Source organism: Pleurodeles waltl, chromosome 4_1, assembly GCF_031143425.1.
Source record: "Pleurodeles waltl isolate 20211129_DDA chromosome 4_1, aPleWal1.hap1.20221129, whole genome shotgun sequence".
Lineage (NCBI taxonomy): Eukaryota > Metazoa > Chordata > Amphibia > Caudata > Salamandridae > Pleurodeles > Pleurodeles waltl.
Genome location: NC_090442.1, coordinates 481,079,203 through 481,106,247, shown reverse-complemented (window position 1 = coordinate 481,106,247; position 27,045 = coordinate 481,079,203). Strand labels below are relative to the sequence as shown.

At 41.3% G+C, this 27,045-nt stretch overlaps 1 protein-coding gene across 1 annotated transcript in view; it reads left to right on the top strand.

Moving 5' to 3' along the window:
- Window positions 1–27,045, top strand: part of PTPRQ (protein tyrosine phosphatase receptor type Q) — a 1,423,303-nt gene that overhangs the window by 1,103,362 nt on the left and 292,896 nt on the right. The window contains exons 45-46 of the mRNA XM_069227528.1: window positions 4,627–4,813; window positions 7,760–8,004. Of these exons, the coding sequence (XP_069083629.1) occupies window positions 4,627–4,813; window positions 7,760–8,004 (432 nt within the window). The remainder of the gene's footprint in view (window positions 1–4,626; window positions 4,814–7,759; window positions 8,005–27,045) is intronic.

The following is a 27,045-nucleotide window of genomic DNA, read 5'->3' as shown; positions in this document are numbered from 1 at the left end:
GAGTCTGGCAGACCTAGGACTGCCAGACTTGCGGTGGCGGTCGGACTGCTGACAATGTGGTAGTCCGACAGCCACATTATGACTGTGTTGAAAGCGCCACGGTCCGACCGCCAGCACTGTCACTTTTTCACCAGCCGACGGCCTGGCGGTGCCGGCGGTCTTAAAGCAGCACTGCCCGGGGGATTATGATTCCTGTGTCCCACTGCCATGCAAAGGCTGGCGGAAACTGGGTGCCGGGGACCCCATGGGGGCCCCTGCACTGCCCATGCACTTGGCACCCGACGCACCGCAATATTGCTGCCGGCTTGATTACCAACCCGCGTCAATGTTGTGGGTAGTTTCCCACCGGCCCAGCGGGAAACTCATAACAGGGCTGCCTGTGGAAAACCGAACTGGTGGTTTTATGACCTAACCAGTTTTATCGTCGTCCTCCGCCACCTGCCAACTCGAAATGAGGCCAATATATAAATTGGGCTGTAAAACCATTGGAACCTGCTGTCCAGTTAAGAGCCTGCTGCAACCCTTGCTTTCACCAGATACGACAAGGGAGAAAATCAGGAGCTGATTGTTCATCAGCTGAGGATAGCAGATAGTGGGGACACAAAGCTTCCAACCTCACTTAAACATGTTTAGATAGCACGCCATATGAGAGGGTGTGCACAGACTCATAGTTAATGAGTAAAGGTACCTCCTGGCCACTTCCACTGGATATTCACATGCCCTCTGGGTGAAAGTGTATGTCTATACCTAGTCAAAATTTGCTTGGGTAAACTTAAACTGTTTTTGCCTACTGACCTGATGCCCTTTGAATCTAGCCCATTTCTTTGAATGGGAACGCTTAACTTCCCATTCAAACATGTTTACATTTTTAGAGTTACAAATGTGCTTAACTGTCTTATCAAGCACCAACAAATTAGGGATTGGTACCTTTTGTACTCTGCTTTTGCTAATAATGCAGATTATATAATTTAATTCTGTGTCTCCCAAAGTCCAACAAGTCCACAATAAAGCTACCAAGCACCACAGGAAGCTCAGCGCAAAGCTTCTTTTTTTTACTTGAACAAGGAAATAAATATAATTTATTTTCATATGCAGCTTCACCTAAAATGGCTGTTATAATTTTATCCTGGACATATTACAAATGTTCAGGAATACAGAAGGATTTTATGCATCTTTTCAAAGGATACTTGCAACATTAATTTGGAATTTGTGGAAACCAAGTACTCCCAAACCACCAGGGGGTAAACAAATCTAAATGACTGAGTTGCTGCCTTTTGATGGAACACATGGGTGGCTGTGTTAGTTCCGCGTTTCCATGCACAAGTTTGTATTAGATTTCACATCTTAATTGGCAATGGCTCCTTAGTAATAGTTTATAAACACATTTTAGCAACGTAACCATCATGTCACATGCCAATGCAAGGAATAGATTAGAAAATAAATGCATTCTGATTAGGGGGTTATCTATCACTGACTCCTGCAGAATATAGTAAAATGTGGTGACTTGTGTAGCAGCCCTCCTCCCCCGCCCTAGATTTTAGCAAGGCTCCATCAGGCCCACTGGTATTTAGGACAGTAGTTATGACTTTTGAATTTGAGTCAATTCAATTTCTAACTTCGATTTTGATCTTCTCTGCTTAGAAATTTGAAACAAGTGGTTATCCAAATTGTTGATACTTGCAAATGTTCTATGTTCTGTTTTAGAACATGTGAATTTTTATTTTATGTTTTATTGTGTTGTATTGTATTGTGTTATTTTGAAATATTTGTACCTTGTGTTATGTAACATGCCATCTGTATTTTTACACAAATACATCCCACAAAAATGTTTATTTATTAGAACGTTTTGTTCCGTTTTACAAATCTAATTTCAAATACTTCATAGTATATGGCTGGAAACTGGAAAAGTGCAACTTTGTGGTAGGGAGTTACAGCCCAGAAAAACTATAATTTAGTCATCACTCAATATCTTTTAATGTATTTTATCACAGCGCTGTTCTTTGTTGAGTTCAGTTAAATGCAAATCTGAAAAGCTTTTTTTAAAAAAAATGTGCCTGGACCTTGTGTTCTTGGTTTCTGGTCTTAAATTCACCCTAAGGTTCTTCCAGGGTCTTCCTTCATGTTTAATCCTTCTGAATAGTCACCGAGTGATGTGATGTGCAGACACTATAGGAATGTCTCTAGTTGGAGCATTTTGAGGTGTGGTTTACTGTGATTATTCTTGGACTTTGCAGCCATATTGTTTGTGGATGGTGCATAAATCCTTGAATTTGATCTTGGTAGTAAAAGTGAGCAAGTGGAGTGCTTTAGGTATGGATCTGATGTCGTCCTGCTCTGGTTGACACCTTATCTTGAGGCCTTATTTTGAAGTCTTTGGAGTTTGTCAATGATTTTTGAGTCTTTGAAATCAGGTGATTATTCTTTTAGAGCAAGAACAGATTAGGTTACAGAAATTGAGGTGTGCAAGAATGAGTAATGTAGTCAGCTCAACTCATATGACGGAATGGGAGAATTTTTTGAATGAGAATGAGCTGCATGTTTGCAACCTTTACTATAGCATTGACTTTGGAAAGGAAAGCGAGGCTGGTAACAAATAGAATTTCAGGTTTGGCTCCATTTAAATATGAACATGTAGCACAAGAAAATGGATTGCTTAGTCCTTTGTACAATCAAAAATGGATTTGTATGTTTCTAGTGAACATTTGGAAATTGCTTGGTGTTGCTACAAGACGTTTGTTATATTACCCTTCAGTGACAACCCAAGACACCGGACATTCAGATGATTCGAGAAATCCATTACTGACTTTTTGCTTGCAATTGTTGAGAAAAGAACGGACCAATTACAGGGCAGCTCAGAAAGTTCCTACCCACTGTACAGTTGTCTGAAGCAGTTTTGAGTGATCAACAGTGTTGTAGGTGGAAGAAAGTTCAATAGCTTGAAGGCATTTTTATTGTCCTCATCTAGGTAGAGGAGAAAGGTCTTCACAAATTTTAGTCAGCACAGTTTCTGTGCCCCTTGAGAAGCAAACGTCTGATTGTTTGCAGTGAAGGTTGCAGTTTAATAGCACATGGACATAAAGTTATCTCTGTACCACACCCCCAAGATGTTGCTGATGACTGAGAGAATTCAAGTAGGTCTGGATTTTTGGGCCAGCACATGGAATTTCCAGATACGGTTGACTGCATTTTTCAGGGAGTCAGGAATTATGCCAAATATGAGAGAGGCATTGATCAGGTTAGTTGTATATTCATGGTTGAACGAAAGAACTGTTTGAGGCAGCTGGCAAAATGTGGGTCCATATCAGTTTTGATTTTTTATTTATTTTTTTTGCAGCCAGGTTTTAGACCTCAACTGTTTCCAAAGGTGTGAAGGAGGTTTGCAGTGGACAAGGTCAGATGGACAAGTAAGGGTGGACCTCTGGTTACTTGATGATTTTGGCATTCTTGGCCTTGAATTATTTGGAAAAGTCATTGCAATATTATTGGGAGGAGCATGGCTAAGTGGCAGGTGTCTGAGATGGACAGTTCCTGGTAGTTATTGAATATCTCCTTCATCTGATTTGTTGAAATTGTTTGCATACGTGGCCTTTTAGACTCTCTCAGTGGATTTGTGTTAGCATCTCCTTTGCCTCTTCTGCGGAGTTTGGCCTCTTTGGTATGTGATTCATGGCACTGTAATTCTAGGTTTTGGTTGATTCATTTCAGTTTAGCAACATCCTAAATGAACCACTTGTTTGTGGATTTGTTTGACCTCCTACGTTTCCTAGGTGTGGTGGGGCATAAAATGTCTAGGGCAGATGATATGTGATCGTGGAGATTGTTGAGCAATGTTTTGGGGGTAGTTAATGCATAATGCTTGATCTTGGTAGCTCTGCGGAGGGACACAAACAGTTTTGTGCTTATGTTACAAAGGGGTCGAGTATGGATGGCTACAGAATGGTTGTGGTGGTGTGTGGAGCGTTTTTGGTCTAGTTTTGAAAGGCAGAGGCGAAGAAGTGATTCTATCATGCAAGGTTGGCACTGCAAGGGTAATTTTGAGGTTGCACTGAGCATGAGGTCTAGTGTGTGGCTTTTTGTCTACTGGCAGATGCTGAGAGTGTGCTTATTATCAGAGAGGTTTATTACAGATTTGACATCAGCTGTAGCTAGCCAAAAAGAAAGTCTCCCGTAATGCTCATGAAGTTGTCTTCGCTCTGTAGTGGAAGCCGGGGTTATATTGGGTGGACAGGGAGGTTGACCGCTGCTGCAGTGAAAGGTCTATTGCAGGTGATGGTTCAGTGGGCCGCTATGGACTCGAAGGAAGGGAACACAATGCCAAGGACTTTCAAACAGGATTGATCATGGCTAGTGCTACTCCTCCCCCTAATTTTCCTTATCTATCATTTTGAAGTCAGTGGAGCAATATTTAAGGGATAGTGATTTAGTTATTTCCAAAACATTTTTCTTTGAAGCCAAGTAAGTGACTTTCAGATTCAGAAGGAAGGTTGCAAGTATCCTGGTGTGCCTCATCCATATTTAACAAATTGTTCTTTAAATCAGAAAGCAAAACAACCACTTTAATGTTGTCACATATGCAAATGTAATTACTGCTTTCAAATTGTAATACTTCTATTTTCTGCTCTTCAGGTTGAAACAAGTGATTACAGCAAGATGTTCAATCGGACGAATAATGAAAGTAACATTTTGGAAGTTTTTGATTTAAAACCGTTTACCAAGTATTCTGTTGTGGTCATTGCTGTTACAGGAGGTACAAACTCAAAAAATGTTGGCGGAGCACCTAGCAATCCAGTAATTATTACAACCCTTGAAGGAGGTATGTATTTGTCATTTCCCACTATAGGTTGACTATAAAAGACCTTGAAAGATATACAGGGAGTGCAGAATTATTAGGCAAATTAGTATTTTGACCACATCATCCTCTTTATGCATGTTGTCTTACTCTAAGCTGTATAGGCTCGAAAGCCTACTACCAATTAAGCATATTAGGTGATGTGCATCTCTGTAATGAAAAGGGGTGTGGTCTAATGACATCAACACCCTATATCAGGTGTGCATAATTATTAGGCAACTTCCTTTCCTTTGGCAAAATGGGTCAAAAGAAGGACTTGACAGGCTCAGAAAAGTCAAAAATAGTGAGATATCTTGCAGAGGGATGCAGCACTCTTAAAATTGCAAAGCTTCTGAAGCGTGATCATCGAACAATCAAGCGTTTCATTCAAAATAGTCAACAGGGTCGCAAGAAGCGTGTGGAAAAACCAAGGCGCAAAATAACTGCCCATGAACTGAGAAAAGTCAAGCGTGCAGCTGCCACGATGCCACTTGCCACCAGTTTGGCCATATTTCAGAGCTGCAACATCACTGGAGTGCCCAAAAGCACAAGGTGTGCAATACTCAGAGACATGGCCAAGGTAAGAAAGGCTGAAAGACGACCACCACTGAACAAGACACACAAGCTGAAACGTCAAGACTGGGCCAAGAAATATCTCAAGACTGATTTTTCTAAGGTTTTATGGACTGATGAAATGAGAGTGAGTCTTGATGGGCCAGATGGATGGGCCCGTGGCTGGATTGGTAAAGGGCAGAGAGCTCCAGTCCGACTCAGACGCCAGCAAGGTGGAGGTGGAGTACTGGTTTGGGCTGGTATCATCAAAGATGAGCTTGTGGGGCCTTTTCGGGTTGAGGATGGAGTCAAGCTCAACTCCCAGTCCTACTGCCAGTTCCTAGAAGACACCTTCTTCAAGCAGTGGTACAGGAAGAAGTCTGCATCCTTCAAGAAAAACATGATTTTCATGCAGGACAATGCTCCATCACACACGTCCAAGTACTCCACAGCGTGGCTGGCAAGAAAGGGTATTAATGAAGGAAATCTAATGACATGGCCTCCTTGTTCACCTGATCTGAACCCCATTGAGAACCTGTGGTCCATCATCAAATGTGAGATTTACAAGGAGGGAAAACAGTACACCTCTCTGAACAGTGTCTGGGAGGCTGTGGTTGCTGCTGCACGCAATGTTGATGGTGAACAGATCAAAACACTGACAGAATCCATGGATGGCAGGCTTTTGAGTGTCCTTGCAAAGAAAGGTGGCTATATTGGTCACTGATTTGTTTTTGTTTTGTTTTTGAATGTCAGAAATGTATATTTGTGAATGTTGAGATGTTATATTGGTTTCACTGGTAATGATAAATAATTGAAATGGGTATATATTTGTTTTTGTTAAGTTGCCTAATAATTATGCACAGTGATAGTCACCTGCACACACAGATATCCCCCTAACATAGCTAAAACTAAAAACAAACTAAAAACTACTTCCAAAAGTATTCAGTTTTGATATTAATGAGTTTTTTGGGTTCATTGAGAACATGGTTGTTGTTCAATAATAAAATTAATCCTCAAAAATACAACTTGCCTAATAATTCTGCACTCCCTGTATGTCAGTTTTCAGTTTGAAAGCTTCATTCAGTTTTGATGAACATTGAAAATGCGTACAAGTGCAAGTATAAAGTGCAAAAGACAGGATGCATTGGAAACATTAAAAATCAATGGATAACTGAGAAAGAACAAACACTTCAATACTAAGCACCTCTAGATTTCCTAATGGGTATCACTGATCATAAAAAGCTGGACATCCTGTCACAAATAACAGTGGTGGACAGTTGTTGTAGATATAAAAGAGCACGACGACATTGTTTAAAATTCAGCTCACGAAGAATAGAGTCTCTGAGGTGTATCATAGAAGGGGCACAAAAAAGTAACATGCAAGGTACCTTGCTGGGAAGCATCGTTCCAGGGGCAATTCATTAAACCATCTGACCAGTCATTAATAACAGGGAAAGTGACAAGGTGATAGAATATGTCCAGTCTAAAAGGAGTTAAAACAAATCTGTGTTGGCAGTTCTGAACAAAACTAAGATAAAACTGTAAACCGTAGGTAGAGCGGAACATCTGGTAACATATATGTCTGTCTAATTGCATGTGGTGTACACTTCAAAACAAGATTTTTCAACTCACAGTATTGCCATGTATGGGACAAGGCATGCAATACTCTTTCATATAAAGAGAATTAACTTTACTTTGATTTGGGAAATTAAAATGAATGTCAGCTAAAGACCACTCACCATCACAAGTTGAACCTATTAATCATATTCCAGTATTTCACTGCCTGTCTTTATTTGGATTCAATTTCAAGTTACCTCTATGGACATTTGGGCACTTATGATTGCTGGTCCCGAGAAAGACACTAAGAGGAAGCATTTAGGCTCAGATGTACAGAATTATAATTCTGCCAGCCACTTTTGTTTAAATTATTTTTTTCACTTTATTAAATTGCAAAACTATTATGTTTCTGGCGGAATTCAGATGTGTTTTAGAGGTCTCTTTTCTAGGAAAAGAGTCTATTTCAGAAAGTTAAGAATATTTACATTATTTTCCTGAAAGAAGAATGTGCAGAAAGCCAATCAGCAAGCGTTGTGCTCACACAAAATCTATTTTTGTGAATTTTCTCTTCACGGTTGCCTACAAATGCAGGTTCATTAAAGTCAATAACATTTATAAACGTTTTCCCAAAGTGTCATGACGTTAGCCAGAGATGCACGCCGTTATTTTCGTGCATGCCATGCTTTGCTCATTTGCACATGCCTGAATTACAGAAATGCAAGCCTTGCTTGTGCTTCCACAATTCGCTGGAAGACCTGTCTAACTGCCATGCAGCAGTTTTCACATTTTAGCACAGCCATTAATGAGTGCCTTTTTTTCTAGTTCCTAAAGACCCACCAAGCAATTTAACCTTTCAGAAGATGCCGAACGAAGTAACAAAATTCCAGATGACATTTAAGCCTCCGACCGAACCGAACGGTCATATCCAAGTGTATCAAGCCGTAGTCTATCCAGATGACGACCCTGCTAACTCTCAGATTCGCAATTTAACCATCATCTCAAATGAAAATAACTCAATAACGGCTGTGATTGATGGTCTGAAAGGAGGGCACACATACAGGATAAATGTAAGGATTACATCTATGCTTTTATATCTCAATTTTTTAAAAACTGTGTCATGCACCTAAAAATTTCCGTAGGTGATTTCTAGTGGCTTATGGGAATGTGTTCTCTCTGTCTCATGTTTTTCTTCTCTTCCTTGTTTATTTTATTTGACTGAACATGATTGTAGAGTGTACCAACCACCTTAAACGTCAGCTATAAATGTTGGAAGAAAATAATTTTCAATGAAAAGGTTTGATAACTATGTAATTGACGTGAAAGTTTGTGGCTCCCTTGGTACCTTTATTTTACGATTTCGTTGTATTTTTATTGCATAATAATTGCAGCAGAATATTTAGAACTCAAAAATAAAACAAGCATTGGCAATGTGAATTGTTCTCGCGTTGCCAATGTTCTTGTCGACCCCATTGGTCCTTGACAAAGCCAATAGCAGCAACTTGCCATTTTATAATTAAAAAAAGCGAATTTTTAAGGGGCATATTTATACTCTCTTTGCGCCGAATGTGCGTCAAAATTTTTGACACACAATCGGCGCAAACACTGCCCCCTATTTATACTTTGAAGTCCGACCCCGTGGGCGTCAAAGTTCCACCATGTGCGTCATTTTTTAGAAGGGGGAACCAGCCTTGCGTTAATTATATGCAAGGTAGGCGTTCCCTTCCAAAAAATGACTTTAAGGCCTGTGCGCCTTATTTATACTGTGACGTCATTTTGACGCACAGGAGGGGGCAGTTCTTAAAAAACGGTGCCCAGCCTGATGGGCGCCGTTTTTCAACGCCTGGGTCAGGGCAGGCGTTAAGGGACCTGTGGGCTCAGAAGGAGCCCAGAGGTGCCCTCCCATGCCCCCAGTGACACCCCCTGCCATCCTTGCCCACCCCAGGAGGACACCCAAGGATGGAGGGACCCATCCCAGGGAAGTTAAGGTAAGTTCAGGTAAGTATTTTTTTCGTATTTTTTTTGTGGCATAGGGGGGCCTGATTTGTGCCCCCCTACATGCCACTATGCCCAATGACCATGCCCAGGGGACGTAAGTCCCCTGGGCATGGCCATTGGGCAAGGGGGCATGACTCCTGTCTTTGCTAAGACAGGAGTCATTTCAATGGGGGCTGGGCATCAAAACAAATGGCGCAAATCGGGTTGAGGCCAAAATTTTGCCTCAGACCTGACTTGCCCCATTTTTTGACGCCCAAGCTCCATTTTCCCCTACGCCGGCGCTGCCTGGTGTGAGTCATTTTTTTTGACGCACACCAGTCAGCTGCGCCGGCTAACGTCATTCAATAAATAAGGCTCCCGCATGGCGCTTTGGAATGGCGGTAGCCGGAGTTAAAATTTTTGACGCACAACTGCGTTGGCGCAGTTGTGCGTCAAAAAGTATAAATATGGGCCTAAGTTTTTAAAATGGTGGCCATGTTGAGTGATGCAAGGTCATGCTGCTACGCAGTGGCCTTTTTGAAAATATAGAAAACAAAGCATTCATGCTTTCAAGATGGCGGAAATGTTGTGTCATTCAACCTGATGGTGCAGCACAATGGCCATCTTGAACATCTTAAAACACTGTTTAGCATGTAGCAGGTGATTATGGCAGACAGAAAGAGCAGATAGAAAGAGGGTGCCAAGAGGCACAAGAAAGTGCTACAGGATAGCATCCAGGGCATCGCTAAACACGCCATACAGTGCCTGACGCACAGTAGAGGAGATCAGTACATCTCTGGCAAGTAGTGTTAGGAAGGGTGAGGGAGGTTTGGGAAGCATGGTAAATGAGCAAGGGAATGCTCTAAGTGCACACAAAGCAGAGAAAAGAGCAGAATTTGAACTACCATGCAGTGCTAAATAGGTATTGCAACATTAAAAAAGTAGTTCCATAATACGAGTAGTGGAGGAAGTGTTGTCATTTACTCCAAATCAAGGGTAAAGAAGCTTTGCTGCATGGGAGAAACAAACAAAAGAACATGAAGAATAGCCATCCAGTAAATAGCAAGGAATAGAGACAAGAACTAGCAAGGGATAGGAATCAGGAAATCTGTTTGATAATGAGCAAGGGACTGACCCAAAGGCCACTCTATCTAGGATTCTATGTAGTATTTTATAAAATGCTATTTGCGATATTCAGAGGGAGATGTCTCCAGTGAGAATGGAAAAATAAAAATGAAATATTCCAGATTCACTTCAGAAAAGTTTTGCTGTCATTTGCCATAGACCTGTGTTGCGGGTCAAAACATGTTGGCAAAATGTGTTGGCATCCAGTGCACGTGTTTCGATCGGTGTATTGATGAGATGAGATTTAGATTTGTGATAGGGTGGTAACAGTTTAAGTTTGCCAAGTAGGCAATATTTAGAGCCAAGAAGCCGTTTAGGACGGAAGGCTTCTGTTCTTTTTTTTGCAGTGCAAACAGTCGTGGCTTGCTACGCACTAAACCGGCAGGTGGTGCGGAGGGGGAATAAATATTAAATAAAATAAAACAAAAAAAGCGTACCTGACTTGACTCAACACCACCGCTACTTCTTGCTGGTCACTGGATGCAGGCACAGGCTCTCAGCCTGCCCTCCGGCCAATCCTGACTCTGCTCAGAGCAGCATTGTTATTGGCTGGGAGCACCCAGTCAGGGTGTACCCAGGCAGACTGGGAGCCTGTGCCTGCTTTCTGTAGCCTGGCAACACAGTGCCGGGCTGGAGAGAGCCCTGTGCGCATGTGTGTTTGGCTGGCCCTAGACAGCTGGCCAAACATACATGCAAACTGAGGGGGAGTGCTGTGCACTCCCCCTCTTTGCTCGTGAGCCCATGGACCCGCCCATTTACAAGAAAACAATGATAAACACATTTTATTATCGTTTTTTTGTAAAGATTTTGCAGCTGCTGCTGGTGGGGGGAGGGTGACGCTTCTCCGCCATAGCAGAGGAGCTGCCACTGAGTGCAAACCAAACATTTGGTGAGCACTGGCCAACCTAACCCCTTCAATCACAGTTTGCTGATCATTTGTAAAGGGTTTAGTTGCAATATAAAAGCATACATCTAAATATTGCAAACTAAATAAGTGGTGAATATGGAGAGTGATGTTCTCCCCTGTATTACCTTTTTGTTCCCATAGCTTAATACTCGTAATTCCAATTTCCAGTCCTTATCCCCTCACGCCTAAAGTTCCAGTCTGCCCTCCTCTCTTTTCCCATGGTTTTCCGAAAGGTTCTCCCTTATCTTTGAAAGGCTGCTGCCTTTGCCCCTCTTCCAGGCTGTTTTAAACTGCAAAATCTTATTTCACATTTCATTTTTATGGTAGATTATGCTGGGACAAATTATAAAGATCTGAAAATCTTTCAATAAAAATCGTTTTGTCCAGTAGTTTGCCAGGATGCCTTTGTAATTGGTCATCGTTATTGCATTCCTCTGTAGGTGTTAGCCTTCAAATGCAATCACAATTAATTTATTGTAAATATGAGCCACAAGCATAGAGGCAAAGGCAACATGTTCTTGCAGATCGCAGTGTGTTACAGGGTGTTCACTGAGAGATGCAGTATACTTTTGACATGGCTAATGAAAGTAATCAGCTGTTTTACACAGCGATACACCAAAATATCTAAATTGAACACCTGGTTAAATTTAGTCAGGAGAATTTTTTTTTTTTCAAAATATTGTATTGCCATTTTTACAAATACAAAAAACTGTACACGGGAGGAAACAAGGCAGAAAAGACAAAGGCAATTAGCATGAGGCATACATATTACAAGTCGTACCACATAACTTGTAATATGTATCGTCAATAATCACATAGTAATGTTGATTGATACAAATATCGGAATGGGATATCGGTTAATTCCTCAAGATTGGAAAGAAAGAGGATTGTGCAATAGAGGATAGTGGAGGAAATTAGTAATTTCAGTAGGTAGGGGTAGTGATCTTGGTGTGTTTTACACGTACTTGTAGTAAAGGTTCAGTGCAAAAGCTAAAAATGGTGGAGAGAGAAGGGCAGTGTCATGTGGGTCGATGCAAGGGGTGTTGGGTAAAGTTTAAAGTTCGGAACCGTTGAGATCCTTTTGGAAGCCTAAATTGGACTGCTTATTGTGGGGGATTTGGGGATATGGAGTTTCTTCTTGTACCCCAAGGATGCAAAAGTTGATTTGCGAATATTAGTTATCGGGGTTGCATCTAGTGAAAGAACAGCAGCTATGGTGTCTTTGAAAATTGTACGGGAATGACAATATGGGAAGTTCGCCATTGACGGTGCAGAAAGGAGAGAAAAATGGTAGCAAATGGAGGACTCAGTGTCTCGCCATACTGTTTTCTTTTAGTGGGTCAGTTTAGAATTACCGTGAGCCCTGGGTTGCCAGTAGGCAGTTTTATATGTGTACCAGCTAGGGAAGTTGCAACCGCCTAATTTCATGGGTATTCGCACTTTTTTTAGACTAATTCTAGGCTTTTAATTCTCCAATAGGAAATTAGAAACCACCTTGTCGATCTTAAGGAAAAGGTTTTGTGAAAGTCTAGCAAGTTCTACAGGAAGTTGATCAGAGTGGAGAGATCATCATTTTGATGGGTTCAAGTCTACCCCACCAAGATATGTGTTTTGGAGAGCACGCAGAGAGTAAGTCCTTAATTTTGTCAAGGGTTTTCTTTTCGTTGATGGAGACGGATTCAGCGAGGTTCTTACAGAGCCATATCCCGAGATATTTAATATCAGACGTCCATTAGAAGAGCAAGCTATTGAGGGATGACAGTGAACATTCAGTGGAAGAATATCTGTTTTGTTCCTGTTCAGGGAGTATCCCGAACATTGGCCGAACTGGTCAATAATGGATAGTATCACTGGAATTGCAAGGTCAGGGGACTCTGTGAATATCAGGATGTCATCAGCGTATGCAGCTGTTTTGTAAGGTATGGAGTCGAAGGTTATGCCTGGAATGTCTTGAGAATTGTTTAACATTAGGAGTAGAGGGTCATTTGCAAGTAGAAACAGGAGTGGTGACAATGAGCAGCCTTGTCGAGTTCCTTGTTTGAGCATAAAAGGTTGGGTCAGGCCTCCATTGGTTCTGATTTTGGCCTAGGGGGAAGTGTAGAGACCCATGGTCTTGTGAATAAATTCCACATCCAAAGCATGTTTTGAGAGAACAGCCCCTACAAAAAGGCCATGAGACTTTGCCAAACGCCTTTTCTGCTTCCAAGGCGATAGCTGCTGTAGGGGGGAGAAAGCAAGTTAGAATATTTTTCAATGACATGGGAGAGGAGATGGAAGTTGACACTTGCAAGTCGGTCTTTGATGAGACTGGATTGCGTGGGGTGAACAAGTTTGGGAATCAAAGGATCAAGGCATTTTGGAGGGATTTTAGCATAGATTTTGGCTTCTATATTGATGTGAGATATTGGTCTAAAATGTTTAGGGTCGGAGTGGTCCTGGCCCTCTTTGGGGATAACCAAGATGATGGCTTCAGGGGCAGAGCCTGAGACAGAGGCACCAAAATAGGAAAACGTTTGTTCTTGGGCGTCCAAAATTGGATGGAGGAAGTTTTTACAAAATTCAATCAGAAAGGCGTCTGGTCCAGGGTCGTTACTGGAGGGGATACTTTTAATAGCATGAATGATTGGTTCAGACAGGGATGTTCACTCAGATTCAGAAATTTGTTTAACTGATAGGGATTCTAAGAATTTGGAAAAATCGTCAATGGTGGTATTGATAATGGGTGTGTGTAATTTGATGTAGGAGCACTGGAAACTTTAAGAATCTCATCAGTTGAGTTTTGTAATACAATATTCTCATTTTTGATTAAATGAATAAGGGTAGAGTTGCATTTAAACTATAGGTAGGCTGCCAGGGACTTCCCCGCTTTATTTAAGTTGAATAACTTTTTACCTTTCTGATTATAGAGTTAAGTTAATATTTGAGGCGTTCTAGGGTGGTCTGGTTTTTAGATTGTAGGAAAATCAGTTTTTTTACTTTGAATTCTGATGTTAATTGGTCCATAGAGGATATAATAAATTTAGTTTTACGGGACATTCGTCTTTTCAGATAGCCTCAACAGTAGCACTTTAGGGACTCCCAAAGAGTAACTGTTTTTTGTTTTATCTGAATGAAGTGTGTTAATTCATCATGGAACTCCTTAACCATCTTTGGATCTTCTAGAATCTCTAGATTCATGCAACAGACCTTCGCTTTTGGTGGGATGGGAAGAATTCATAGGTGTATCGAGATGGCAGCATGGTCCAATATGATTTTTGGTTCAATGAAGGAAGAGGTGGCATATTGGAGGAGTGAGGAATTTACCAGGAGGTAGTCAATTCTAGAGAAGGTGTTGTGTGGGGGTGCAAAAAAAGTTGTTGTCAGTAGGATTATGAAGCCTCCAGACATCAACTAGCTTGTGGGCTGAAAACAGAGCTCGAAGAGCCTTCTGGGATCTATGGGTTCTGTATCAAAAGGCAGAACATCTGTCCAAAAGGGGTTCCATTAAGAGGTTGAAATCTCCACCAAGGATTATCTGTGTGTCTGGGGGGAGGAGTGTGAGTTTAGCAGGGAAGTCAGGGTCATCAGTCATAGGTGCATATATATTCACTGCATAGAGTTCTGTAGTGGGTGTTTGCAGTCGTGTAATTTATCACCTGCCATCATGATCAGTTTCTGCTGAAATTAATGAGAGGCTGGAGGACTTAAAGATCAGAGTGAGTCATCCGTTGTTTTTTTTTTATTCAAGGAGGAACAGGCAACATCAGAAACCCAGCCTGCGTGAAAGGAGAGGGCTTCTTTAGAACCGATTTTGGTTTCCTGTAGGAATACCAGATCGCCGTTACGAGAATGACAATAGTCAGAAAATATATTATGCTTAACAGGGTGGTTATGACCTTTAGAGTTAAGGGAAATCACTTTAAGTACAGTAGCACTTGAATCAGCTATTAAAGCATAGCAGGAGGGTGGTGTGTGTGGTCATGTAGATGTTCAAAGATCGTGACATGGGCAATGAGGAAATGTAAAGATCACATGACAAAGGGTAGTGACAAGGTGGGAAGGGATAAAGAGTGATAGATATGTAGTGGTGGGTCATGGGGAAGCAGTTGTCCTCCACGTGGAGGAATGTCTCTAGTGACGAGGTATAGAAACTAGGTTAATGGGTGACACTTACAAGGTGCAGCCAGTAAAAACACACAGAAAAAACAGAAGAGGTGGCAAGGCCTAGGCCTGCCGCAATGCTTACCTGCATATCAAGTATAAACATTAGGCCCTGATGGGCAATGCATATCTAATTGGAACACATAGGATAAACAAGGTACCCTAAATACATAAGTAAGGCGCTGACCCATGCTGGATAACTTTGTCAGCATGTGAGGTCTCTTGGATAGAAATGGTCACTCAGACTGTGTGTCTGACAAGATAACTTTGAGTAAACAGGTTATAACAAATAACTTGACACAAGTCACTTATTACACATAAGTTACGTGTAACAGTGTAACATGTGTGTGAACACTAATCTTAAGATGTACACTAGTCTTAAGATTGGGAAGCAGACAGGAGACTGAGGATATAGGGTCCTACATAATATAAGTAGGTATTGAGGTGAATCATAAGGAAATGGGCATTGAGGATAGTTGAATTCTGACAATGACGGTGACCACATCGAGACTTGGGGAAGGAATAATAAGCGGCACTTGGCAACAGGTGAGCAAGATAATATGCTATAATTGGGTGTAGTATTTATAGAAAGGGGAAACATAGAAATTAGAGTGCAGTTAAACAAGATCTAGTTGTGTGCTGAATAGACATGAGCGTGACAGGGGGCCCAGAGGGCTAAGCATAGGATAAACAAATCATCTGTTCTGAAGAATGCAACAAACCTGTGGGGACCACCAGAAGGGATCATCCAAAGGTTACTCTAGGTTGAGTTATGGCGAGTATAATGGCAGGAATATATGGTAAGCACTTATTGGGGTATATGTCAATTTCTGAGTTGTGGATGGGACTTGGCTTCAGCTTACATAGTCCTTCTCTGTAATGACGTTTATGGTAGTGTTTGGGAGCTGGGAGGCAGATACTGAAAAAAGCTTAAGGCGCTGTGAGCAAAAAGCACTTGTGGCTGTATTGGTGTATTTTAAGGAGGCATGTCACATTACATGGAGAAAAGGCATATGAGAAATATGTTACAAAGGATATCAAGAAGCTGTGTCATCTGTAGCTGGTGTGATCATCGACTTCAACCAGGACAGCTCTCTCAGGCCTCCATGTGAGCCTCTGTAGTGTTGTCTGGGAAACTCCGTAGGTCGTTGGGCTCAGAGAACACATGAGTCTTGCCAGGATAGATTATCTTAAATTTGGCTGAGCCAATAAAAGAGTGTTGGATAGCTCTGTTTATCAGTGGACATTTGAGGACTAGGGAACTTTTACTCTTGATGACAGTGTCTCTGGCATAGTCCTGGGAAATATTGATTTTTGCGTCTTGCCAAGAGATTGATCTCACTTTCCTCATATGAGATAGAATGAACTCTGTGTCTTGGTAGCACAGAGGTCGAAAAATCAAAGCTTGTAGCGTGGACATGTTGTTCAATCTGTAGGAAGGTACTCTATGAGCCCAATCAATGTCAAAGTCTTTGCAGAAGTTGATACCCAGGGTCGCTGGAATCCGCAATTGAAAGAAAGATATTACGGAGGGGGCTTTCTCTTTTGATCCCTCAGGTAAACCAAAAATCTTCTATTATGGTATTTCATCTCAGTTAGATTGCGTTTGAGATTGAGTCATCAGTCTTGAGTAGGTGCTTGGACTGTGCTGAAAGGTGATCTTCCACACGCCTATCCGCTTTTCGGCATTAGTCACTCTCAGGTTAAGCTCCTTGAGGTCTTTTCTTATTGCAGCATGTTGGTGTTAGTCTTTGTTCTTTGGGCAGTTTCTTGGACATCTTTCAGTTTTTTTAGAATCATTTCAAGGGTGGCTTGATTTTCGTGCTTCTCCTTGATGGGGATTTGGAATTTCATGCTTTGATTTTTTTCAGTCCAGGTTTGGTACCCTTGTCTTTGGTTGGCCTGTGGTCCTCTGACCTGCCATATTGTGGAAGTTTTCGGGAACAACAGAGGATAGGCCAGGGAAGAGGTGGAAGGCCGCTTGACTTGCACATGATCTGATAGGGTGGAAGAGATAACCAGCAGAGATGCTGAGGGAACACACAATTACCAAAAGTAGGTAGAGTGCTGGTCCTTACGATGGTTACAGTGTTCCGAATGATGAGTGGAGATGATTTCAAGTCATTGGATACGATGACTGCACTAGGGAGCGTGTTGTGGTTGCTGCGCGACAGACACAGGTGGTACTCTGGTACTGAGATCAGCAGGTGAAAGCAGGGGCATACACCAAAGGACTGTCCTATTCACGGTAGCAGTCAAGCAAGCAGGCATAGGGAGAATAAGCCGGGCAGTAGACACGGTGGGCAGTCCCTACCAAGCAGGAGATTCTAAATGGGCCAAAGAAGTGCAGAGAGGGACTGTAGATCACAAGTTACCACGCTTAAAGGTACTGCAGATGGATAGTAGGTTTGCTGGGTGCCATTCTGAGTGTTTACAGAGTTGGGTACACAAGGACCATCAAGAACCCTCAGCACAGTCTCTAGCGGCTGTCTTATCGATGAGAGGAGGGGTGGAGGGATAATGCAGGCAACAGAAGTGGTGACTGTGTGCTTGGAGACCTCACACTCCTGCCCCGGAGATCTTTGAAACAATCTGGTGTGCACTGGATTGCTGATCTGCTGTGTCATTAAGAGGGGGAGCGGTTGAGAAATAATGCTGGCACTGCACTGGTAGGTATAAGTTCGTAGCTCACAGACTCTTGTCCCCGAGTTCTTCAAAAAAACATTGGTCAGTTGTTCCAAAATAGCTATTGTACTCTCTGTCAAGCGGTAAGAGCCTCAAAGTCCGATCATGCCGCACAAGGTGATCAGCGCGGAGGCGCAGGGAAGCTGGAATGATGAGGGTAGGTCACCAGGGTAAGATAGAGGTCTCATCTGGTGTCGTGCCATTTTGGTCTTTGGTGGTTGCTGTGTGTACCGTGAAGAGGATTGTGAGATAGGATCTTGCGGTTGGGTCGCTGCTCAAGCGATCGGTACAGCCATCTTGGGGAAGTCAAAGGTTTCCTTGGCTGCGTCAGCAGAACACAATCCTCAGTGCCCTTAAGTCAAAAAACACTCAGGAGGGGTGCCCCATCGTGGCAGGGTGTGGGGTCATGCAGGAGGAGGGCTAGAGGTCGTCAAGTCCACGATACTGGGCAGCGAAGCGGCGGGCTTGGTGAAGCTCAAACGGGAGCTGACATCTTGCATGGATGCCAAGCCACATCCCCTAGTCTGTAGAGGTTTTAAGAAAATAGCGACTTGTTGACACAAAAGTCTCGTGAAAAAGTCATAAGTTTTATCCCTCGTATTGTTTCGATGTTTGGAGTATATTTCAGACTTTTTTCATTGCCCAACATTCCAGGTGTGGTCAAAGAAATCTACTGCAGTTGTACATTGTCCTGAGTTCTCAGTTGCGTAATGTTTTTTGATAGTAGAATTGTAACTTGGTTGACGGTTCTCTCTGTTTAAATTGAACTCAAATCTTTGAGTTTTAGCATAATTTACAGGTGAAACCACAAATGTACATCACATTTGTTCTGTCAGGTTTGGTAAATTCAAAATCCTACTTATAAGACTAATATTCATCTATGCTCACATATGTCAATCAGTGTTAGACCTGGCCCTCTCCCAGGCTTTTTGCCTTCACTCCTCCATTTTGAACTGGTTTGTTTTTGTTGTCCTTAGGACACTGCTAACCACTGTTAACGTGCTTGTGCTCTTCCTCCTAAACACGGCAACCTTAGCCTGTACCCAGGGGCGTAGCTCCAGAGAGGGATGTCTGGGGTATTACATCCCTCTAAAAATGTATTGTGTAGCAAATAGTTGGGTATAATAGGCTGTGTCCTGCCTCCACACAAAGGGCTGCCTACCCCTCTGTAGTTAGTATGGAATCAGGACAGGAAAGGCAGGATGCCTGGGGATTTCAAAGGGAAACCCATTTTGAACCCAGGTTACCAGAGTGACTCAAAAGGCTAGTCCGCTGGCCTCCTGATCTGAGCCTCAGGGGCATAATAAGCTCCCCAATATTCTGTGTCAGCCTCTAGAACCAGTTGCAGTGAGTTCCTGACCCCCAAGTGATGCCTCTCAGTTCGTGCCTTAAGACCTGGCGCTTTGACTAAAGCACAGAGGACCAACCCTTAAAAGTGAGTAGTGCGCTCTACAAATTCTGATTTGATTTGAATAAACAAGTGATTTTCCATTGCTGCAAAATGAGTCTCAGGCCTAGCCAAGCTAGGAAATCCTTAATATACATTAATACATTTAATACATGAACAAATCTATTGCACACCGTACACTTCATATATGCAAAATAAATAATTTAATTACAAGCATTATTCATGTCATATAAAAACAATTTTAAACATGCATTTATTTTTCTGCACTCGTAATTCATAGTAATAAAATTAATTTAATTCAATATAAGTACATTTAATTCATTTTCATTTAATAATGTCAATAACCCTTTTAATATAGGTCACATTAGTACTTCATTTAACTTGAATGTAAAACACGTATGTTAAAACGTGGTGCATAATACGAGTGTTGGCCACATGGCTCACCATAATTCAAACTTGCACATCTTATAACTTGTGTTATTTTCTCTGTTAGGCCTTTAAATGAAGGTTAATTCGTCACCACATGTCAACTTCTAAGCCACCAATTTATTAATAAACTTGATCTCTCCCTGTTTCTCCTCTGACTGCAATCTATGCAGTCACAAAAGAACTATTCTCATTTACAATGAGACAAAATCAAAACCTTGTAGTTTGATATTACATAGATTTAAGTTTGCAATAATTGTCTATTTTCTTCATCATCAGATAATATCTGTCTCTCATATTTTCCATTTCCATTTCTCCCTCTGTTTATTCTTTGCTCTTTATTTTAGTCAGCAATTGTAAGCTTTGTAAAATCTAAGTGCACACATTATGCACAGTGTTACAATCAAAAAAGGCTTCATGATCATTTTCATAAAACCATTTCCCAAGCTTCCAAACCATGATCCCGCTCTAGAGAATCCCTCACATTGTTTGCCAGACATTTGTCTCTTTTAGGTCATTTAAGTCATTTTTCAGGCTTGTCAAATGTGATAAGTTTTTCCTTATCTCTTTACTGTTATTTAGTATGTAAGTGAAACAGTGTTTTGATTTAAAAACTCGGCAGACTCCACCCTCTTTTGCTAAAAGGATGTCTAACGCAAAGCGTTTCTGAAGAATCAGACTTTGCGCAACCATTTCTGTATCCAGTAGGAGCATTACACCTAAAAAATCAGTTGACATCTTATCCACAATTGTTTATAACTTCCTTATTGTTATGTCATTCAAGATCTTACCCACTGTTAGAATAAAAGCTCCAAATATATCTCCTGTAATTTCTGAACTACTTTTAAATCTCATTTTAGGTCTTTCAATCCCAGCTGGATTGTCAATGTTGTCCATTTGGCAAATGTTCAGGAAAACCACTCCCAAATACCATGTACCATACCAGCCTTTCAGCAATTTGTAATAAGCGTTCTTACCACAGATGTAATAGACACGAGATTCAGCGGGGTCTTATCCTTTTAGCATAAAATCCCATACATTCTTGAACAGGAACACATGTCTGCATTTACTTGTTCCTACAAACTTATTGTCAGCCTGTGATTGCGGCCTATCTACATGTTGCCAATCTAAAGCTAAGTGTCCCTATGTATCAGGCGTGATGTGAACTGTTGACTTCTTGCTAACAATTCCCTTATCTATTCTTTCCTTCATTGCTTTTCTTCTATCATCCACTTAATTAATGAACACCTTCTCTACCTGTGTGAGTGTTCATGTAAGGTTTTTCCAGTGTGCATATGCTGTGCCAAAAGTCAATGTAGGCTCAAAGAAACCTCATACTATGTAAAAGTTTCTAGCCTTTGCAGTGCTTCTCAAAGGCTGATTAATAGAAACAAAAGAAAAGACTACAGAGTAATTATAATACAAATTCTGAACACACTCCTAGTTGTACAAATGTGTTAATAATAGACAGCAACTAATCCCATAAGTCAGTGGTAAGCGGTGATTTGTGATTCCTTTCTGCACTGATGAAGGAAATTGTGTACATACGTAACAATTTTGCAAAACATTGTGTCCACATACTCATACAGTAAACTATAATATGCATTGAAAGATAAATCTACCTTTGTGTCATCTAAATGAAGCAATCCATCATCCTTGTAAAACGTATCCTGCTTGGATGTTGTCACTCTCAGCACTGGAGTTGCTGTACTTTGCACCTCTCCTTTTATTGAAACACTCATTCCTGCAATCAGAAAAATACATGCAATCATACATATTATTATCAAACCAATTCATACATATTTACAGCTCACGTATTTGCCCTGTCCAGGATGCATAGCTTCTGTAGAATCGGAGGAGATAAGAAAAAGAATAATATAAAAGTAAAAGCGAACAAAAATCAAAAACAAGACAACTTTTCAAAGTCTTTGCACTATTTACAGCAGTTCTCGATCTTCAAGAAAGTTCTTCTAGATTTTAACTAAAAGCTCAACAACAGTTCACTGTTTGTTTCAATAGAACACAGTCTGATGATCGCTAATGGTTACTTCCAGAATGTAAATCCTTTGTTGATCAATTGGCAAGATTATTTCAAAGCTCAATTCAAATGTGATTTCAAGTTTCAGAATGTTCAACTTAATTCTCACGATCAAAACAAAAGGCCATAAACTTGTACTCCCATTCATTTGTGACAAAACAGATCCATTCAGGTGAAGAGTATCTGCGAGTTGGCACTCTTTTCCTTTTCGTTCTCCTTACAGCACCATCTTCATCTTCACTCTGATTTGACTCTTTGACTGTTTCCGTAATTGATGGGAGTTTATCCGCAACCAGTTCATGTGCAGCTGCAGGCCATTTATCTACTTTTGCAGTTCTCTTTTCTGGTGCATCTGCCTTTACACTTTTTGCTGCACTGGCAGGAATCAGTTGATTTTGACTTTGACTTTGCTCTCCTGCACCTTTGTCTGTTTGCAAGCTGCTTGCACCCTTGTCTGCGCCTTCATCATGCAGACTGCTTGTGCACTCACCACTTTGCATGAGTTCTGCTTCAGCCACTTGTTCCGTCCTCACATCTTGTTCAGCATTTGCTCTTGTGGGATCAGACTCTGTGTTTTCAAAAGGATACAAAACTTTGTGTATGTGGCTTTCAGAAATCTTTTTCAGAAGGCTAGCAGACTTCACAGCTGTTGTCGTCACCAAGATAACTTAAAATGGTCAATTTTACCTTGGTTGTAAGCAAGTCTTTCACACATGCTTCTGTACCATGACCCCATCCCCAGCTTTCAAGCTGTGACACTGTTCCTGGGACATTTAAACTGTTGCTGTTTCAACCTGATGAGACAGAGAGCAAACCACATCAGCCAGACTTTTTCAATTATCCAGCAGTAAGTCATCAGTTATGTTCACAAGTTCATTTGCAGGTACTGCTGATAGCCTCATTGAACCATCCATCAGGATTTCATGGCGAGACAGTCCTGTCTTCCCGTTAAGGGTTTTACGCATGCTCATCAGGGCAAGTGGTAATGCATCAGGCCATTTTAACTCTGTAGAGGCACAAACATTTGCCAATCGAGCATACAGTGTTCTATTAATTTGCTTCACCATTCCCAATGTCTCTTGTGTGTAACTGCAGTGTAATTTGTGGTCAATGTTCAGTGCTGCACACAATAACTTTATGATCTCATTATTAAAATGAGTTTCTCGATCTGATTCCAAAAAAGTTGGGAATCCATAATATGATATCAGTTCCCTGAGTAGCAGCTTAGCTACACTGAGACTATCATTCCTATGTGTTGGATATGCCTCCACCCAATGGGAGGACACAAATACAATGACCAGTTTGAGCTTCAATCCATTACAGGCATGCATCTCAATGAAGTCAAGTTGTGTTCTGTTAAATAGACCTCCCGATCTACCTATGTGGCTCAAATTAACCACTGTGCATTTACGTACATTCATTTGTTGGCATGTAACACATCTGTGACAAACCGCTTCTGCGACCAAGCTAAATCTGGGGTTGTACCTTGTTGGATGGAATGTGCAAATCATTGCATCTCTGCCGAGATGAACCTGACTATGATAATACCTAGCCATTGAGTTCAACAAACATCAGTTTAAATCCAGACATCATCTCCCTCTCTTTGAGCACATCCTGCTTTTATCCAGCCTCTGTACTCTTCCTCTGTTGCCTCTTCCTGTAACCTTTTAATTTCATCTCAAGTATCAATCACTGACTTAATTTTTTTTTGATTTGTCTCACTGGTGTCACTCTCATCACTCCAGTCTTCGTAGAAGGTGATGCAATGAAGTGCACAATATCTGGCAATTTGGTCAGCTTAGACATTTCCCAGATTACATAGTCATTATACTTTTGGTGGGCTACACACTTGACAATGGCTATCTTCGCAGGTAACTGTAAAGCATTTAACAAATCATGAATTCTTTCACCATTTTAAATGGGTGATCCAGAAGAGGTCATGAAACCACTCTGGTGCCATAACTGCCCGAAATCATGGACAACACCAAATTGTATTGACTATCTGTGAATATTGTCACTTTGAGCTGCTCTAATATGCAGCATGCTCTTGTAAGAGCTACCAATTCAGCTGCTTGGGCAGAACCGGCTCCTGGAGGCCTTGATGCTTCGATTACTCCTGAGAGGGTGCAAACTGCATAACCTACTCTCATAGTACCTTCTCTGTCTCTTAAACAGAAGCCATCAACAAAGACAACTTGGTCATTCTCCTCTCAAGGAGTATCCCGAATATCAGGTATGGGTTTGGTGCATAGTTCAGTGACATCGAGGAAGTCATGTTCCATTCCATTTACATCATTTGATTCATTAATATGGCGGGATTAAAGACCGCACACCTCTTGGCTGTTACATTTGTAGATCCAAGGATCAATAATTCATAACAAGTAAGAGGGGCATTGGTCAAATATTGGATCTTTGATCTTGTTAGAAGTACTTCAACTGAGTGTGGGACATAAACAGTTAAAGGGTGTCCCATCACAATGCTTTTACATTGACAATACTCACACCAGCAGAAGCTATGGATTTCAAACAGCCAGGCAAAGCAGTAGCGACAGGATCCGACGTGGCATAAAAATATGCCACAGGCCTGTTTGTTCCTCCATGTAACCGCATCAAAATAGAAAATGCACAACCATCACATTCATGACAAAACAGTGCAAAACTTTTTGTGTAATCAAGCATTCCGAAAGCCAGAGCTCTGCACAAACTCTATTTCAACTCAGTGAAAGCTTTCATGCACTCTTCATTAAAGGGGACTGGATCTGTGACTCCCTTGTGTGTCAACTTCCTCAATGGTTTAGAAATTACTGAAAAATTCAGGATCCGTTGGTGACAATAGCTCACCATACCCCAAAATATTCTGACATCTCTTTGTGTAACTGGGGGATTCATTGGCATAATTGCAGCAATTCTCTCTCTGGACACTTTCCTCGCACCTTTCTCAATTTAGTGACCCAAATACTTTACTTCTTTCTGACAATTCTATAACTTAGCAGGGGAAACCTAGTATCCGTTTTCAACGAAATGATTCAATAACGTTATGGTACCTTGTCTGCAAGCTTCACACATATTGGATGCAACCATCAGGTCATCAAAGTACTGTACTGAAGCAGACTGAAATGGCATGTTCAAGGACTCTAAGTTCTTCAGGATCTGATTACAAATGGACAAAGATTCCAAAACCCCTGTGGAGTTTGACACCATGAATACATATGGTTGCCGAACCGGAATGAAAATAAGAACTGACTATCCTCGTGCATTGGTACTGAGAAAAATGCTTTGGACAAATCACTAACTGAAAGCCATTCTGTTTCACATGGAATCTGTAATAAACAACAGATTACACAATTTAATTCACCTTTCTCAAATCCTAGACTATGCGATATTTCCCACTTGGTTTTCACAAACCCATAATTGGTGAATTACATGGGCTGCCCATCGCTTCTGTTATCACTCTGTGCTCAACAAAATCTACAATTACTTGGGTATTTCCTTCAGTTACTTCGGGAGTCATGTGATACTGTGGTGTTCTGGGGAAAAACTGCATTTGGCTTTACAGTCACTTTGACTGGATCAACACACCTTGAGTAAGTCCAATATAATTTCCAGAGAGATTCCAAACTCTCAGTGTCGCTGTCTCTTGCAATTCATCAGGCAAGTCTTTAACTGTCCTGGCAGGATACAATGTAATGAGAGGATACATCTCATCAGTTTGACTGGAAGTCTCATCATTGGTATTGGCTTGAATTGCTATCCCTTCATGTGTACATTTGATCAAACATTTTAATTTTCATTTTAAGTCCCTTCCTAATAAACACACAGGACTTGAATCGCAAACCACAAATTGGTGCAGACTCTCAATGGTCCCTATCTTAACTGAAATGGGCTCTGTAACGGGGTTTACCAAATGTTGAAATGCTACTCCTACAACCTGAACTGTTTTTCGTGAAAGGGGCACATTAGGGACTTCTGCAGTTCTGACAATGGAAGGAGTTGCTCCCATGTAAACCAGGAATGAAATAACATGACCCATAACACATACATTCACAGAAGGACCACACTGATCTACCTCCAATGAGGCCACCAACACACATTATTGCTCTTCTGAACTCTCACTCATGCATTCTTCATTTATTTCATCATCACTGAAATCAATCAATGGATATTGTGTGATTAACTGATTTAAATTTGCATTTGTTCTCTGGTTCATGTTCTGATGAGGAACCATCACCTATTGCAGTGCCATCGGAGCTTGTGGTATCTGCAGTTGCTGTGGGGCATGAATTTGCTGTTGTGGAAACTGGCCTTGTTGCTGGGGAACTTGCATTTGGACTGCTCCATTAGGGACATTTATGCTTTGATGTTGAGGTCTTTGAACTCTCTGATTTTGAAATTGACTGTTGTCAACCATCTGAGCAACACCACACCATGCACCAAATTATTTATATTATGAAAAAGACAATACTCTTTCCAATGTCCGACATTGCTGCATGCATGACAAATAAGTATTTTCTTAATGTTCTGAACATCAACCACATTTGCATTCAGATCTACTTGAATTCCACAACCTCTACCTCGATACTGAGGCACCATATTGCCTTGCTGCTGTGTTCCCTGCATTCCTCCTACGTTGACTATTCCCTGCGGACTCTGCATACCGGCTGCTTGGGCAGACTTGATCTGCATCACCATTGCCTTTTCCTTCAACTTTTTCTGCTTCAAATCAATCTCATCACTGCATTTTTTTGTGTACTACAACACCTCATCAATCGTTTTTCCTTGCCAGCAAATCAAATGATTCTTCTTCATATTGCCATTTCATGGCTTTAATCCTTGAACTAGTCTAAACAAAAAATGAATCATGTCTCTTAATTCAATAATCTTTGTGCCACTGTGTTGTCTGAATGCTTTCAGCAGTCTCTTATAATAAGCATGAACAGACTCCCCAGCTTCCTGAGATATCCTGTCAATCCTTTGCCAATCAATATCTTTAGGGGAAACTTTAGTTTTCAGAAAATCAATTAACTTGTAATAAGCTTTCATCATTTCTTCAGATGGTGCACCTGATACTGCGTCTCTCGGCAGCTCATGTGTTGGCCAATCAATGCTCCTCTTACACTTAACCCACAAACCTGCTGGAACCACCATCTCAAACAAGGTGTTCAGATCTTCTGACAAACACCTCACAAGCTTAACAAACCTCTCTGTTTGCTGGTACCATTCAACTGGTTTCTCTCTCAACTTTAAGAAATCATTTGTAAATGACAGTATGTCACTTCTGCCCCAAGGCACATGAACAAAATCTCTCCTGGAATTTCTCTCATTGCCATTATTTTTACAGCTCCCTCAGCCTGCTGTAGATCATTTGAAGATGCAGTCTGCTTTTTCCTTTGATCTATTTTCTTTGC